We start from the raw sequence: 18,339 nt of genomic DNA, 5'->3' as shown, positions 1-18,339 counted from the left end.
AGTGAGTCATCTCTTGCCAGGATGAGTGTGCTGAGCCCTGGGGCAGAGGGCAGCCTGGTTCCTGGGCATGGATGGCATTAGCCTGGATGTTACAGATGAGCACTTTGCAGGGGGAAAAAGGCCTGTTAACATTAAAGCATGGTTTTAATGACTTGAGGGAGGCTGTGACCTCTAAACTGCTGTGGCTTGTCCCTTGCGGAGTAAAATAGCTCTAAAGCTAACATGGTTTTAGTTTGAACTAGAGTCCGTGTGCTCAGTCACGGCACCATGACTTTGTTAGGAATCTACAGTCCTAACCTGTCATTGTCCTCCACCTATTACACTATTAACAACACTCTGCCCTTGGAAACAGGAATGTCCCATTTCACAGTGAACCGGAGAGAAATGCTGGAGTCTGTGTCCGGGAGCGTTTGAGGGGGCTAGATGCATGCCATCTCACTTATTTTGCCTCTTGTTTGAAGATGAGGTTATTCTCGGGTTAATCTTTTAGCGACTCTCCAATTTTGTACATAATTAACCCCTTTTTCAACCCAAGCTAACTTATTTGCCATTTGATCATTATTTTAGAATTTGCTTACTTCTGAACATTTTAAGTGAACTGATCAGATAATGTGGGAAACATTTTTTTAACTGCATTCTGCTAAATATTCTGGGGAAACATTTTGGCTCTGCTTACTTAGCTAATGCCGGTTACATCATCACGGAGCTATAGATTTCTTGGGCGTGCAACGTAATTGCATATTCATGAACAGCTTCAATCCTGAAATATTGGTAAATAACTTGGCAATTTTTTCGTAAGGTGGCCTATTAAAATGATTAGGTCTTTAATTGTTCACACAGAAGGAATGTGTGCTTACAGAGCAGCACCTGTTTGACAAGCAGCATCTCTTGTGCTAAGCAGTTTGGAGTATGAACACATAAATCACCTTCCTTAAACGAACTATAAGAGATGCTATTTTCCGCGTAAGAATGATTCAAGTTTGAAAATGTCAATAGATGCAAAAAGCCACCCTGGAGCTTTGCTCTCGAGAGAGAAAGGAGAGAAGGAATGACATAGTCCATGTTAGCTGTCACCAGATGAAGGGAAATCAGATTGTCAGGCCCGGATCTCTAACATTCTTGCCAAAGTAGGACCCATTTACACATACAGATCTTCATACCCTTTGCTAAGAAAAGCATCTGTGGCAGTTTAGATGTTTGTGCGTTTGCCAAAGATCTTTCACTCTGAATAAAGTAAATGTCATGTCTGTTGTTTATCTCAAATTCAGCGGAGTCTTTTTTAAAGGAAATATTGGTGGGGGAGGGGAGAGGTTGGGGAGCTCTGGTTCTCGGGGCGTGGCAGTTTCTCCGGGGCCCTCCGGCATCGGCCGGGATCGGGGTAAAGCAGCTTGAAGCACACGTGGGTCAGGAACTGAGAGCGCCCTCGTGGAGTGACAACAAAACAAATTGGAACGTGGATTCCTCCTGAATCCATACCTAGGCTGTCGGCACCAAAAAACTCCCGTTACTTCAGCCAAACTGATTACTTGGCATCGTGTGGACACAGCTGTCTTGAACTAAAATCTTGAATACTTAACATAGATGGCATTGAACCCTAAGGCGGCTTGTACGTGGCATCTATCTGTAATGGCGTCTATAGATTGCTTAGCCTGCAGAGATTGCAAATAGAACTTAAATCGCCCCAACTTCAAGCTGGGCCCCATTGAATAGCAATTAAAAAAAAAAACACCAACGAGGTTGTGATAAAATGTCTTGACTAATAGGTACCCTTGATAAGATCAGACCTTTAGTTAAGAGTGTGTGGCAGTTTATGATTTGTTAAATGTACCTTTTTAAAAAACCGTATTTAACCATAAACGTTCAAAATCGCAGTGAGGCCCTAACGGAAAGTGAACCCCGATGCTTGTCTCAGGACATCTATTCCAGGTGACACGTGGTGTCACTCCTTCCGGAAACCACACATTTGTCCTCCGCCCCGCTTACCGGTGCTGCTTGTTCTGCGGAGATAGGTGTGTGACTCTGAGTGTCATTCTATTCCCAGATGACATGGAGGCCATCCCGGTCAAACAGTTTGTGAAACACATCGGGGAGCTCTATTCCAATAACCAGCACGGCTTCTCCGAGGATTTTGAGGTATGTGTCAGAGTGAAGTGTCCAGAGACCTCATTCTCATTTTACAGGGGGTTTTGTAAACCTGAAACGCATGGACTTCAAGCATAACCATGAGGAAAGCAGAAATCGTGTATCGTTTTCTTTTTTTCCTTACACTTACATTTTCACAGGCATTCTTTCCTGAATAAAAATTAGGTGTCACATGTCCCCGACACGCACTTCCGTGAAAGAACAGGCTGAGAGGTGGAAAGGCGAACTCGGGCTCCGTCTTCACTTTAATCCTAAGTGGGCGGCAGCCACCACAAGGACAGGGCTCCGCCCCCCCCTCCCCCCCCCCCCCGCCCCACTCCCACCGGGGATGTCCAGGGGGCACAGCTGTGGCGGGGCCTGCAGATTTGGAATCTGAGGATCGCGATGCTGGCTCCACCCATAATGAGCTGTGCCACCCTTGGGCCAGTCACTGCGTCTCTGATCCCAGCATCCTCTTTTCTAAAATGGCCCCAGTGTCACCTACATCCTAAAGTTGGGGAAAATGAGTGATTAACTTCATCTTTGAAAGTGCTGGGGTCACGGCGCGGGGGGCCTGCGCAGGTGGGTGCTGCCTGGACTCGGAATCCTGGGAGAGGAGCCGGCTAACAGGCGTCTGGCTCCAGCACTGGGTGCAGCAAAGAAGGTAGCGCGCAGCGCGCAGCCGCCTGCCAGCTCTGGGGTCCCTGCCAGTTCACAGTGACAGGGTGGCGATGGGAGCGATTAAACAGACTAGACTGCCCTTTTCCCCACCGAGGCGCCGCGCTAGGCACATCCCTGGCAGCAGGAGCTGTGCCGAGGAGGCCAAGTGTTCATGGCAGCTCAGCTGTCTGCTAGCTTTCCGGGCAAGTCGGTTCCTCCCTCTGTCTCATTTCTACTGAAAATGGAGGCGATGATGAGGATGCTAGCCTGCCCACCTCTCTTCACAAATGGGCATGAGGATGAGTTGAAGGGATGGAAGGCAAGCCCTTTGAGGTTCTCGAGCCGCACAGCTGCGAGGTGTGGTGATTCCGCATGGAGGATGAGCAATAGCAATAGGGCCAGAGTCCCGTCTCTGCAGATTCCGAGTCCCAAAGGCCATCACCAGGCAGTGACAGCAACAACTCGTGTTAAAGAAAGCCTTTCTCTTAGGGCCTGTTAAAAACATGTCAAGTATGTAATGTCCCTAACCCTTCCCCAAAAAGGAGCCTCTTCAGCTGCAGAGGACATGGTTTAAAGTCAAACGTTTTGTATTCATGAGGACAGCAACTGTGTGTGGTGTTCTAGTGATTTAGTTCAATTGGCTGTTGGCTGGATGACTGAGCGAGAATATTGGGGCATTTAACAATGTTGATGGTATTCAGGACAAACATTTATCCTCGAGAGAACAGAATTTGATCAGGATGATCAAATGCAACTCCAGTTTCTCAATTATTTATGATTTGAGACCCCAGTGCTATTCATCACAGCTGGCTTCGACACCATTTAATTATTCAAAATAATCAGCTACACCTCTGTAAACTTGATGGGACTTAAAATGGCTTTGCTGCACCAAAACCATGCCTGTTATCAAATCCCGGGCATCTGCACCCTATTGCTAGCCTAAAGAAAAAAGACGGAAGGCAGCAGCTTTTGGAGCCTGAATTGAGCTTTAGAGCTTAAATCTCTGAGCAGGTAGTTAGGGAGGGAGGGGGGACGGAGTGGGAAGGCGTTGCTCTGCTGGTGTCATTTCACAGTCTGTCCGGTTTGAAAGGTTGAAAACCAGAGCCGCTCAGAACAGGAGGCGTCTCCTTCCTTCTCAAGAGAACAGGAAGGGAGCAATGCGAAGGGGAATGAGACACAGCAGGAGAGCTCACGGATACACTGCCGGCTTCTAACTGAGGAGCAATGGGCAGTGTTTAAAAACAGTAATAGTATTGCTTTTGGTTTGCTCTGCTAGAAAGGAAAACTGGTAACAGGCTGTGGAAGGAGGTGTTGAGGCTGGTTTAGAAACGGGAGATAGTCATGGGCTATAAAAGGAAGGTCAGGGAAAGAGACCGTGTGTGATTTTAAAAACACAAAACAAAACCCTCCTCATGGTAAGGGAGCAGTAGTAACCTCACCCGGATTGCCAGCTCTTCTCACTGGAATGGTGACGGCCAGCCTGCGCCTCGCTCCTCAGGACCACCCAGGAGGGGGCTGCTTTATTGTCCCCATCTTACAGATGAGGCAACTGGGCCATGAGAAAACGAAGGCTTTGGGAGGACTCCTTTTGAAATGACAGCCACAGGTGGTAAGTCCCAGGCTTTCTGAAGCGAGCCCACATGCTGAACCTCGACACGTTCAAGACTTCCCTCAGTGTCTGTGATGAGCTGATGTCAGCGGAGAAAAACCAGGATTACCAGGGATTGTCTGAGACCCATCATGCCGCTGACGGGTCAACCATCGCCTTGGCGAGTGAAAACGGGGCAGGGGGAGGAGCCAAAATTCAGGAGCCCCCACTGAGAATACCAGCAGCCCATGACATGGTCTTTTTGGTCTAGAGCCTTCCCAGATTTCTGGGAATCTGACTTATAAAAATCTTATGTAACATCTGAATAAAGCCCTAAAATTAATTTTAAGATTATAGAGAAATACCACTTGCCAGTGATATTTGGCCACTAAGGATAGAACAGCTCATCTAACAGGGAGGAGTGCCTGGTCATCTCTGCCACAATGTAAAGTACGAGGAGGAGTGAAAGAGCGACCCTGCCCTCAGGGTCAGGGTGCTGGGTGCAGGCCGGCGTGTACTCCAGCGAAGGCAGAGGGCGAAGCAACGTAAGTGCTAACACAGACACAGCATCCGGAGGAGCGCAGAGGAGCAGATCCCTGTGAAATGACTGGGTATTTCACCGAAAGTTCTATGTGCCCCATCTTGTTAAAAAATCATGGATGGCAGTTGGGGGGAAAATTGTGGCGAATAGCTGTTCCATTCTCAGAACTTATGCTGCTTGGAGGAGAAGGAGGAAAACGGTTCCCTGGTAATTCTGGTGGTGCTGAAAGCAAGCTTTTTGTCCTGCCGGGTAAAGTTTGGAGCCTGTGAGAAGCTGGCGACATGATACCTCTGGCGGCTTTTGCAGTCACCGGCAATGACATCAATCATTGTCCCGGGAGGCGTTCAGTGACTCTGTGCCCTTGGCGGCCTGGGCTGACTTCAGCCTCAGTCTCCCAGGCTCCACCATCACAATCCAGGGCTCCCTCAGGCGCAGTGCTCGCCTGACCCTTCACAAAGGGGAGCTCGGGCCCCTGGGGTCGACAGGATGAATAGGCGGGGGGCAGGAGAGTGCAGGGTGAGGCCAGAGGGCCGGGACCCTTGACCAGATCCTTGGGGGCATGGCCTCGGTTACAATTAACTCCAGCTGAGCTAAATTTGGGCCCGTTGCTCATCTTAAATCCAGAGAACAAAGCCGTGTCCACCTGAGCCCCTGCCCTGAGGGACCAGCGGCCACGGTCACTTTATGTGAGATGCAGAGTGCGTGTGGCCCGGGCCATCAGGGGAACCGAGGGGGGATGCTGCGTGCAGCCCGCCACCTGCCAGGAAAGATGCCGTAGAGTTTCCTGAGCCTCAGGGAGAAAATGCCAGTTTGGATCTTAAATGTCTTGAAGAAAAGCATTTTTAAACCCTTACTATGAAGAAAACCATGGTTGATTAAGTGGAGGTTCATACGAAGGGTGAGACAAAAGTGAGTGAGCCAAGTTCCACAAATTGCGTAGAAAAGATCATTTCATCTTGCGATGACGCTCCAGAGACGGGCTGGCTTTCTGGAGCTGTGAGGCGGCGGTTTTCCATAGACCTCTGGGTAGCGAGGGGGGGGGGGGGGTGTGGCGGTCGACAGAGGACCAGCATAGGGAGCTAGGAGCTAGGTAAGTGGCAGGAAGCAGAGCACAGGAGTCAGAGGGCACAGAGCTAACACCATCTGGGTACGGGGAGGGGGTGGGGGAGGGTGGGGTGGGCACTGGGGAGGCTGCTAGGAATGTGGGACCCCCCGCCCCGGGGGTTTCTGAGGGAGAGGATACAGCGTCAGGGCAGCGTCGGAAGGAAATCGTGGGCAGCAGTTTGCGGCCTGAGCGGAGTCCAGGCGGGGTGATGCGGTGTGACCAGCAGCTGGCTGAACCCGGCCCCGAGAATAGTACACGCTCGGCCTCACACGGGTCAGCAGGCCCAGATGTTCTCGGCCTGCTGGTGACGGAGGCAGCCGAGAGATGTCCGGGTGCATTTTTGTCCAGATATTCATTCCAATTGTGCCTCCGATGGCAGGACAGTAGGCCTCTACGCAGAGGGGGATAATGCTGCTTCACCTCCCAGGAATCCTGAGACTCTTTCAGCTTTTAGAGTTTTTGTGTGTGTTCATTTTTGAAGTTGCACCGTGTTTTAAATCTCTTCTGTGGTTATGTGCCTCTTGGTGCTAAGGATGTCGTTTTGAGAATGCCAGCTTTGCTATATAGACAGTAAAATAGTTGTAAACTCAACTCCTAAACTATTGGTCAGAGTGCTAAGTAGGCAACTTCCCTATGCACACTCCGTCCGCCACTGTCCCTTGGAAGGCACAGCACCTGTGAAAATCACATTGACTCTGAAGTGCCAGTTCTGATGGGGGAAGCCGCTCTCAGAGACCAGGGGATGTTCTCATCCGAATGAGCCAGGCAGCACTGCAAGGAATTACAGATGACATCACCATCAACAAGACAGAATCACAAGGCCTTAGGCAAACGCCCTGGTTTCTAATAAAATCGGATTTAACATGGTTTATGATGATTCTTTGTTTTCTGTCATTCACATAATTGGAAAAGTGAAACAGAGGCAACAGATCCGATGGAGGGTTTTAGACAACCAAGAGTCTGATTGGCCATATCGGATGACTGCTGTAAGCAGGGCGGACAGCTGCTCCCACGCAGGCTCGGTCAATTGCATTACATTATAATAGAGGCTCAACCTCAGTCCCTGGCTAAGGGTGGTCAGACTTGCACCGTGGGGGGAAATACCAGCAAACAACATGCATCTCCGGCTACAGCACTAAAAGCTGGGGTCTCTCGGCACACCGCCTTCCAGCAGCTCAGCCCTGAAGAGGTACTTGCCAGCCCATGACCTTCAAAACCCAGAAGCAAAGGGTGTCATGTTCAGGGATCTGTGCATGGATTGAATTCATGTTTTCCGGAATACAGATCCATTTTCAAAGGTTCTCTGCCCTGATACTGTTCAAAAGAGTCTACCTCGGGCTTTCTAGATGATTCCGAAGGCCCATTCATTCCCCAGATGCGCTGAGCATGGCGAGCATGGCTGTGCTCTTGTCCATGTTGAGATCTCAGACTCATCGCTTTGTGCCCAACACTGTATCTCGTTTTAGGGAAAAGAGCCAACGGCAGCCTTAGGCCTCTTTAAGCCAGCATTTGCCAAGCCATAGATTATAAATCACTAGACTAGAAATTATCAGAGCTTATCACACTTCATGAGAGTAAGAAAAGGGTAGGCATTGTCATGAAACACGGAAGTGTGTTGGATTCATGCCTGTGGGCTTTTTTTTTTTTTAATGAACGAATGGGAAGGCCCACAATTATGAAAAATTCCCATCTACGGCGTCCCAGAATCGGGAGCCCGTGAATGTGGTTTCTTTCACTAGATGGCGCCCCTTTGTTTTTATACTAGTGCTGCTTTGATTAAAGTGGGTTCCTCCTCGGAGAGGAGAGGCCTGGTCACCGGAAGTCCTCTGTGAACGTGAAAGCCGTGTGTTCGTGGTGCCCGATGACAACACTGTGGGAAACCGCACAAGGCTTCTGCAGCTCCTCCGTGAAGGAGCGTCTGCGAGCTCCTGAACGCTGCTACGTCCGCCACGTGGAACTGTCCCCTGATGAGCGGGCCACTTCGCTCCTGTCTGTAGCAGCTGCGCGCTGCCAAGGACTTCCCGTATGAGTTAGCTCCAGCACTTTCACGGGTTTGAAGCATAACAGTGTAGAAAAATTTGACTGTTCAGCACCTTGTTTAGGCTAATGGATGATGCTTAGACCCATGGCACAGGTAGCCAATGAGATTGCTGCCTCTGCTGTTTTTGTAAAGACGGGTGATTTAAATGAAATCAGAGCTCACAGATAATTCTCAGAGACATATATTTTAGCCAGATATGACGATTGGGCTATATATCAGTGTCATTTCAGGACTGAGTCTTTATAGTCAATTTGCAATCTGATAGTTATAAAATGAGGCTAGGTAGCTCTGGTCAGGTAGCTAGACCATCGTTCCAATACACCAAGGTTGTGGGTTTGATCTGGGGTCAAGGCACATCCAAGAAGCTACCAGTGAATGTATAAATAAGTGAAACAACAAATCAATATTTCTCTCTCTCTCCTTCCTTCTCCCTCTCCCTCCTTTCCCTCCTTCTACTCCTTCCTCCCCTCTCTTTCAAAGAAATAAAATTTTAAGTGAGACTATATAATTGATAAGCATATTGCAACTCATGGTGGGGCTTTATACGTCTGCCTGGAAAATGCTGGCTTATTCTTTAGGACCCGTGAAGGGTCTCTCATCTGAAACATTCCTCTATGCTCTGACCCTAATTTCTTCAGGCCTCTTTTCTGTTAATCACGCTTGACTATCATCATCTTTTTGCATGGTTTTCTCCCCCATGAGACTGTGACAGACTTAAAAAGAGATACTCCTTTGTAATCCCCATGTCTAGGGACAAATCTGTATTAAAGTAGATGATTGATGAATTAGTAAAGAATGAAATCCTTTTATCTTGTTCACATCCCTCGTACGTTTGTTAGGACTATGTCAGTACTAATTATTTCTAAAGTTGTTTGGGGAGGTAACAGTGGCAGTGGCTAGGGACTGAGTGAATACTTTGTACTTGTTGTTCAACATCTCGAGTGTGTCTAAAACCTCTGAAATCTTTTGCTTTCTTCACTAGGAAGTCCAACGCTGTACGGCTGACATGAACATCACCGCAGAACATTCCAATCATCCAGATAACAAGCACAAAAACAGATACATCAACATTTTAGCATGTGAGTAATCAACTCCGAGCTCTCTTCAACTGCGAGGAGATTAGATCTTCATGCTGGGAGTAAGTTGAAAGCCAAGCAGTCAGAATCAGGGTGCCAACAAAGAGCTACCCTTGCAAGTTACCTGTCACTCACCTGTCTTCAACAGTACCCAGGAAGAAATGGGGACATTTTCTGCCCCCTTCGTCTTTCATTAAGCTGTAGGATCTCTTTCATTAATCTTAATAATAAGATGATTAAAAGAAAATGTTCTGAACTTCACTGTTTTCACATGATTCCATATGTGAAACCAAAACATTTTAATGTCATGTGGCTATCTTGACATTGTTTTAACCAGCGAGAGCCAAATCTTTTAATACAAATAGAAATTCTGAAATTGAATCAAGTAAATTGACTTTCAAAGCCATCTTTCTGAGACTAGGTAATTGGTCTCTGCCCTAGGTGATAAGCCTCCAGTCCTTGTGGCCCACGTGTTTAGTCCTATCCAATATATTTCCAGGATCAAGAGTATCCTGAAGATCCCGGGCTCAAATAAGTGTTATTCTTTTTTTTTTTTTTAATATGTTTTTATTGATTTCAGAAAGGAAGGGAAAGGGAGATAGAAACATCAATTCTGAGAGAGAATCATTGATCAGCTGCCTCTTGCATGCCCCCCATTGGAGATCAAGCCTGCAATCCGGGCATGTGCCCTTGACTGGAATCGAACCTGAGACCCTTCAATCCGCAGGCCGACACTCTATCCACTGAGCCAAACCGGCCAGGACAAATAAGTGTTATTCTTATGGAGCCCAGGAATACCATAGGAGCACAGGCCGCTTCTATGGCTTGATTGCCACTTTTCGTAGACACCCGTGCTTGGGTCACTGGCAGATAATATATCTGTGCTATTAAGGGCAGGGGCACAGGTGTTTATGGTTAACATACATGATGGTAAGGAACACATTACAGAATTCTATGTAATAGTGCATTTAAGTTGGACCACTTAAATTTGAACAGTGCTGGAGTCTGTAATACTTCAGTGAGATATAATTCACATACCATTAAATTCACCCATTTAGAGCTAGTTTACATTCCACTGCTTTTTAGTGGAGTCAGAGTTATACGACCATCACCACTATCTAGCTATAGAACATTCTTAGGAACAAGAAACCCCATTACCCAGCCACACCCAGTTCATCCCTCTCCCTCTAAACTCCCTAGAAACCACTTACCTACTTTCTGTCTCTATGGGTTTGCCTATGTAGACATTTTATATAAATGCAATCAGACAACATGTGGCCCTTTGTGTCTGGCTTCTTCTACATAGCATGATGTGTTCAAGATTTATCCATGTTGTAGCTGTATCAGTATTTAAGTCCTTATAAATAATACCCTGTGCTATAGCTATACCATGTTTTGCTTACTCATTTATCATTTAATGGACATTTGTATTATTATTTCAACTTTTTTATTATGAATAATGCTGCTAGGAACATTTGTATATATGGTTTTGCGTAGACATCTATCTTTAATTCTCTTGGGATTATACTTAGGAATGCAATAGCTAGGTCATGTGGTAAGTTTATAGTTAAAATGTTTAAGAACTCCCAAACTGTTTTTTGAAGTGGCTGCACCACTTTACCTTCCAGCCAGCAATATATTAGGGTTCCAGTGTCTCCACATTCTCATCAACACTTGTTACTTTTTTTTTTTTTTTTATAAGAGCCATCCTAATGCATATGAAGTGGTATCTCACCGTGGTTTAGACTTCCATTTCCCTAGTGATTAGTGATGTTGACCATCTTTTCATGTACTTATTGGCCATTTGTATATTTTCTTTGGAGAAATATCTATTCACATTCTTTGTCCATTTTTAAAATGGATTACCCTTTTTTTTTCTAGTTTGAGTTCTTTAGACATTCTGGATACAAATCCCTGATCGGGCAGATTTGCAAGCATTTTCTCTCATTCTGTGCATTCCCTTCTCACTTTCTTAATGGCGTTTTCCTTTGATGCACATACAAGAGTGTCCCAGAAAAATGTATACGCACTGTAACAGCTGATAGCTCAGTTTTGAGAATGAAATGTATTTTAATAAACACTGCCTTTATTATTAAAATGTGGGTATACATTTATGGGTCACCATATTTTTTTTAATTATGGAGAAATCCTATGTGTGTTTTTTATTTTGTTGCCTATGCTTTTGGTGGCTTACCTAAGAAATCATTGCCTAATGCACGGTCATGATATGGTTTTAGCTTTTATATTTAGTCTTTGATCAATTTTAAATTAATATTTGTATATGGTGTGAGGTAGGGGTCAACTTCATTCTTTGTACATTGATATCCAGTTGTCCCAGTACTCTTCCCTATTGAATTGTCTTAGGACCTTTAATGAAAATTAACTGACCATAGGTATAAGGGTTTATTTCTGGACTCTCAATTCTATCCCATTAATGTCTATCCTTATATCAGTACTACACTGTCTTGATTACTGACTATAGGTTTGTAATAAGCTTTGAAGTTGGGGAACTGTGAGCCCTCCAACTTTGTTCTTCAAGATTTTTTCCCTGGCTAATCTGGGTGCCTTGTGTTTCCACATGAATTAGCTAAAGGATCAGCTTGTTTATTATCATAAGAAAAAGCATAGCTGGGATTTTGATTGGATTGCATCAAATCTGTAGATTAATTTGGGAAGCACTGCCATCTTAACAATACTCTTTCAATTCATTAAGATGGGATGTCTTTCCATTTACTTAGGTCATCTTTTATTTCTTTCAACAAATGTTTTATAGTCTGCATTTTAAAGGTGCTACATTTTTATGCAATATATTGCTGGGTATTTTATTCTTTTTAATGCTATTGTAAATAGAACTGTCTACTTAATTTTATGTTCAGATTGTTCACTGAATGTATAGAAATACAATAGATTTTTGTATGTTTATATGGTGTCTTACAACCGTGGCTGAACTAATTTATTAGTTCTAATTGTTATTTTTGTGTGGATTTCTTAGCATTTCTAAATGCACTGTTGTGTCATCTATGAATGTAGTTTTATTTCTTCCTCTAGATAAAGTTTTAAAACAACCACAAGTCATTTTTTGATAAGAGAGTATCTCAGTTATCTGAGAGAACGAGTCAGGTAAACAAGAGAACAAGGAAGAAGAGTCAAACTTTTCTTTTCTCTCCATCTGTGAGTGAATTGACTCGGGTAGTATTTGTTGGCCAATCCAGTCAAGGCTCACTGTGCTGAGATTGTGAGGATTTGTAGCTCATTTCTAACCATATGACTAAGGCAGTGATCTCTGCATACATGTGTCTGGCACATGTCCATACATACCTTTCTCTCCACCGCAGCAATCTTTACTTCTAGGGACCTCCCTGTCTTGGCCAAACATGTGGCAAAGCAAAGGGAGGAAATCAAAGCAGCTTCTGTGTGACGTGACCAAGGGTCATGGTTTTGCTGGAAAACCACCGTCTCCACTTAGATGTGGTTATACTTTCACAGGTTCACTGTGACTTTATTTGCACAAATTCAAATCACATGCGGTTCCATTGTTGTGAGTTGGGAGAGTTGGGTTGTGGTGTTCTCCTGGCCATTTGGCCAGGTTCTGGGCATATCACTCATCACCTTGTTCCACCCCTATATTAACACCTATGCATAGCAGAGAGTAGCATGGAAATGTCATGGAACAAGTAAAACGTGTCCTTGAATGTGCCAGAAAAACACCTTTCTCACAAAGCATCACAACTTTTAAGTTATATGTGGATGCCAGCACGCCAACTCCGGCAATGATCTGTTTATCCGTTCTATTACCTTATTAATTAAATGTGAAATTGCAACTTGAAGGATGTTTTTTATTTGTCCCTCTGAGAAATAATTGACAACATAATGCTAAGAACGCAGAACAGTTTGTATACAGGTGCCTTATTGAAATTTTTCATTTGGGGTCTATTTCTATCAGGCAGTCCTGTTCACGTCAACTATAGTCTGAATTTGTCAGAACAAGCAATTCACGGTTCCCAGAAGGTAGGCGGCTTTCAAAAGGTGCTTGATACAGTCAGTCAGTCGTGTCTGGGCTAATCGGTCATTGGGCTTCTTTTTGAACTAGCCTTGGATGGCCATGACTGTACACAGAAATGTGAATTGACTTTTGCCCATTTCTAGCTAGGGAAAATAAAATTACGACCTCAGCTTTATTTTATTTAGTTTGTTATCCTAGAAACACAAGCTCACTCTGTTGGGCAACTAGAGGCACATAGCATCGCCCCCCTTTGGTCACAGCTAAAGTTAAGTGGATCCTAAAATCTGGTCACTGACTTCAGAGCTGTGCAAGGACAGTACCCTTACAGGCAGCTGTAGCTCCCTCAATGTTGAAAGCTCTGCTGGGCTGGCAGGGACTGCGGAATAAGTTAGCAGTGAAAACCGCTGAAAACAGATGCTGTGGACTTGCTAGAACAAAAAATTACTCTATACAAAAATATTGCAAAGACAATATTCTGTACAATAAGAGACTTTTTCCAGTTTTAAAATAACTTCATTTTGATACCATGCTTAACAATTAAATAATTCAACAGTACCTGATAACTATTAAAAATTAGAACAGTAAAAAAATATAATGGTGGATTCATCAAAATCAAAAGCATTCCTAAGAACATTCTTTTAAAACAGATCATTTCTAGGCATGCCTGTGGTCTGAGCCATGCATTTAAGAATGCCCATTACCCAAAAACTTTGTTGTTTCCTAACAATCACTTTTTTAATATCTGTAGTGATGGGGAGTGGAGGAGGGCATGGGCTAATCAAAGGCCTTGGACATTGGTTTTCAAGTGTAGGAGAAGGAAATGTTAGAGGGTCGCAACTTGCAGTGGTTTTAGATGGACCAATAAGGACCTCTGTCTGCATTTTGGAGCTCTCACAGGTCAGAGCATGAGGCTTTGATTTTTACATGAGGTTCAGATGCTGGGTCTTTTAATTTCTGTTCTTCTGACAAAAGATGTCAGGGGTCTTCTGGGAGATGCCACATGACGTCTTGGCCTGTTTTGTGCTTCGGAATGTTGCTGCTTTCTGAATTGTACATCTTGGTCTGCTGTTCTGTTTTCTTCTCCACAGATGATCACAGTAGGGTGAAGTTAAGACCTCTACCAGGAAAAGACTCTAAGCACAGCGACTACATTAATGCAAACTATGTCGATGTAAGTCAGACTGTTTTTGCACACCTGTTTCTGCCCATTGGCGAGGGCCGCGGGGAGGTTCGGATGTGTTGTAATGCTGCCCAGAGCGCTCACCAGAAACACAGCCTGTCCTGCGTGGCCGGCACTTGAATTATTAACTGCTCTGTGACCCTGCTTCCCCTCTGACTTTGTGCTGTGTCGTCTTTGAAGGGTTACAACAAAGCAAAAGCCTACATCGCCACCCAGGGACCTTTAAAGTCTACATTTGAAGATTTCTGGAGAATGATTTGGGAACAAAACACTGGAATCATCATCATGATTACAAACCTTGTGGAAAAAGGAAGAGTAAGAGCCTCTTAATCATATATCCTTGTTCAAAAAACATATTTATGGAGCACCTGCTGTGTGGGGGGAGGGGGCTAGGGGGGAGGGCTTGACCAGGCGCGGAGTTAGAGGAATGAGGAGCGTCCCTGCCCTCGCCTGGCCATGCTCGTGCGGAGTGAGCGTGCACTGGTGGGCATGGGTCACCTGTGATGCGGAGAGGAGCAGTATTGGGGCGATGCTGGAAGTGGACGGCTCTGTCTGCTCACACAGACATTTTGAAGTGAGATTTGAACAGTGAGTGAGGAGGAGAGTTGCACGGGCTGAATAGGACAGGAGGGGCGTCCACGTGTCGGGGTAGAGAGAAGCAGGGGAGTTGGAAGAAACAGTGTAGCCAGAGAACTAGTAACGGTTCAGACGGGGAGGTGAAGAGACCGCCTTAATACCCGGGTCAGCATTAAAGGACCCTTTTGAAAGATGATGGTCAGTGTTTTAGCTGTTAGATGATGAACTTATAACCGATGACGCTGATTTGGGCTGGATTGAGGCGAAGTTGCAGGCTCGGTGCTCGAATCACTGCAGCTTCCCTTGGGCCGCTGGAGTCCCCGTTTTGCCTTAGGCAGCCCCAGCTGTGAGTGCGCCCCGCCTTCCTCCCCGCTCCCATTATAACAGGTCCCACCCACATTTCTCACGGGTGCAGCATCCAGGTCTCTTCTTAAGCCCACTTGGTAGTAGATCATGTGTTGAAAGATGATCGTGAATACGGGGCTCATGTCTCTCATGATCTTGCCGGCCTGTGGCTTGCAGCCCGTGAGTCCCTTTTCTGTCGGCTACAGGCGAAACTACCTGCACTTTAACACTGTCTCTTGAAGTTACGTTATCAACAGTACAATTGTGGCACCAATTGCATTTGCCATTTACAACTTTTTTTTTCTTTTTTTTGCAGCGAAAATGTGATCAGTATTGGCCGACAGAGAACAGTGAGGAGTATGGAAACATTATTGTCACACTGAGGAGCACAAAAGTCCACGCCTGCTACACTGTTCGGCGTTTCTCAGTCAGAAACGCAAAAGTGAAGAAGGTATCGAGGCAGGGGGGCGGGCGCCCAGGGCGGCTCTCTGTAAACGTGCATGGAAATGACTGCCCAACCAAGGCCAGTTCTCATAACCAGCTTGGTTTTTTGAAAGTATTTTAAAACATTTTCCACAGCTCTTTGATTGTCATCACTGTGTTGTGTGAAAAAATGTTGGCAAAGTACAGAATAGGGTTTAACTGAGTTCTTTAACCTCTTTATGAAGAAGGCTTCATTTTTGAAAAGGCCCTCTTAGGTTCTGGCACATGGCAGATACGTCAGCATCTGTGTTGTTAGCTTTTGTTTTGTTTTTGTTGTTAATCCTCACCAGAGAGAGTGGAAGGGAGGGGGAGAGAGAGAGAGAGAGAGAGAAAGAAACATCGATGTGCGAGAGACACATCTATCGGTTGCCTCCCGCACCTGCCCCGACCAGGGCTGGGGACTGAACCTGCAGCCGGCACATGCCCTTGACCGGAATCAAACCCGGGATCCTTCAGTCCGTGGCTGACACTCCAGCCACTGAGGCAGTCTGGCCAGGGCTTGCGTTAGCTTTTTAATTCCAATTTTCTGACAGCTTTTAAGGAACGCTAAGCCTACAGGATGCTACTGATAAGTACGGAAAACTAAAGGCTGCATAATCCACATCCCCCTTAGAAAGGTGCAGTGACACGCATGGTCAGAGGGCTGGAGTGAAGAAACCCACTTCACTTTGTTTTGCCCCGTGGAGTTTGGGCAAGAGGACCAGCTAACCTGAAAGCAGCCCATCCACAGGGTGTGAGTCTCGGGCTGTTCACACTCCACGGTCCCAGCGAGACTCAGATGAGGATGGCAGCCCTGGGTCCTCCGCACCGATGCCCCTTGAGGATGCGGACTAGTTACTCTGCGGAGACTTGGAGTATTGGCTGTTCGTAGCACTGCGTCTTGGCCGATTTTTTTTTTCTTTGAGTCTTGGACATCTTTGAGAATGTGATAAAGCTGTAGCCCCCTTACTCCAGAAGAATTCATTTACTCAAATTATTCTATACAATTTCAGTTGCTCTGAAGACCATCTGGGGTCCAAGGCGATTGAGTCCTTTCTTTAGTTTTCCCCCCCCAAGAATGGCAGAAGCATATAAAAGTCAGTATCTGTGTTCTCTCTAACAGAACTGAGCTGGTGCAAGCCAGCAATCAATTCATACTTGCAACGCCCATTACTCAGGGAAGCCCTTGAGGTTTTTAAACGTGGCCCACTTACTCTTAATTTTAGAAACAGCTAAGTCAGGGGAGGAAGTACATCAGAACTTTAGATGTTTCGCACACTGATAAGAGGGTAAAGTCGTAATTGAAAATGAGGAAGAAACAGGAAAATGAGAGTCTACAGAAGAATTATGAAACCAGAGCCGTCGGGGGCCTCGTAGCGCAGGGCCAAGCACCGCACTCAGGCCGCAGTGCTGACTGAGTAATGACCGAGCCAGCAGGCCTTTTTGTTTTGTTTGTTTGTTTTTTAGTTTTTAGAAGAGGGTATATAAGAAAAGCGGTATCACAGTAAGTGATCTGTTTGGGGAAATTTTTCATCTAAAGTAGTTAAAATGTAAAAAGTTCAGCCACTTTAAGGAAAAGGACTCTGAAAAATTCTTATAAAAGTGATAAATTTATAGAGCTTGAGACTCAGTTGTCACTCAGGGTCCGCCTGCACTTGGGCGTGGAGTGCGAGGGGGGTCCCGGCCACAGTCAGCGGGAAGCAAGGCACGGAGGCCTCTGGAGGCGGGGCAGGAGGTCAGGAATGAGGCCTGCAGGCAAATTACAAAGGGCTTTGTGGTTCCACGTCCAAAACCGCATTTTAAACATTCATTCTTGGTATCATCCTAAACCATTCTTTCTTAAACCATGCTTCCTTCTAAGCGATGATGTCTGGTACTTCTCGTCCAGCTGGGAAAATGTCTCCATTTACGGCATGAGATGCCACAGAGCGGAAATAACCGGGCCTGGAGCAGCAGCGGGGGCGCAGGCGGCCAGAGGTGCTGTCACCCGAACGCTCACACTCAGTGTAAAGCTGTCCGTGTTCACCTTTCTCCAGGGTCAGAAGGGGAACCCCAAGGGCCGTCAGAACGAGCGGGTGGTGATCCAGTACCACTACACGCAGTGGCCTGACATGGGCGTCCCCGAGTACGCCCTCCCCGTCCTGACCTTCGTGCGGAGGTCCTCGGCCGCCCGCACGCCGGAGATGGGCCCGGTGCTGGTGCACTGCAGGTAGGCCTGGCTTCCCTTCTCCCGCCTGGGTTCCTGCCAAGGGGGCGGAGCGGGGGTGTGGGCTTGCGCATCTGAACCGCTGAGGTCCTGCTGCTGTCTGATTTAGAACTGAGTCTTCGTTGAAGGCTGGGACCAGTAAGACCTGTTACATAAAACCACCATATTCCCACGATATTAAGAAAGCATCTGCTGCTTTTAAGGTTAAAACAAAATCTACCCTTTACACTCTAATTTTTATAATATTATTATATTAATAACATCTCCATTATGTGTCGGGAAGCTGCAGGCTACTCATATGTAAAAATCTGACCTGAAACACCACTTGACAGCTTCCCACACTAGAGATTTTGAGTTTCTGTAAATGGCTTTTCTAGTGGGTTCCATGAAATAATAATAATCATAGTGTATGAAAGGATTATATTTTCAAAACTT

General features: G+C 45.9%; 1 protein-coding gene across 1 annotated transcript in view; it reads left to right on the top strand.

Moving 5' to 3' along the window:
* Nucleotides 1–18,339, top strand: part of PTPRG (protein tyrosine phosphatase receptor type G) — a 266,165-nt gene that overhangs the window by 226,088 nt on the left and 21,738 nt on the right. Inside the window, exons 14-19 of the mRNA XM_081106576.1 lie at nucleotides 2,042–2,133; nucleotides 9,039–9,135; nucleotides 14,224–14,306; nucleotides 14,496–14,630; nucleotides 15,553–15,687; nucleotides 17,735–17,907. Coding sequence (XP_080962702.1) covers nucleotides 2,042–2,133; nucleotides 9,039–9,135; nucleotides 14,224–14,306; nucleotides 14,496–14,630; nucleotides 15,553–15,687; nucleotides 17,735–17,907 — 715 coding nt within the window. The remainder of the gene's footprint in view (nucleotides 1–2,041; nucleotides 2,134–9,038; nucleotides 9,136–14,223; nucleotides 14,307–14,495; nucleotides 14,631–15,552; nucleotides 15,688–17,734; nucleotides 17,908–18,339) is intronic.

This window comes from Myotis nattereri, assembly GCF_964212035.1.
Source record: "Myotis nattereri genome assembly, chromosome: 14".
Classification (NCBI taxonomy): Eukaryota; Metazoa; Chordata; class Mammalia; order Chiroptera; family Vespertilionidae; genus Myotis; species Myotis nattereri.
Note: the sequence above shows the minus strand (reverse complement) of the source record. Positions and strands in the feature narration are given on the sequence as shown.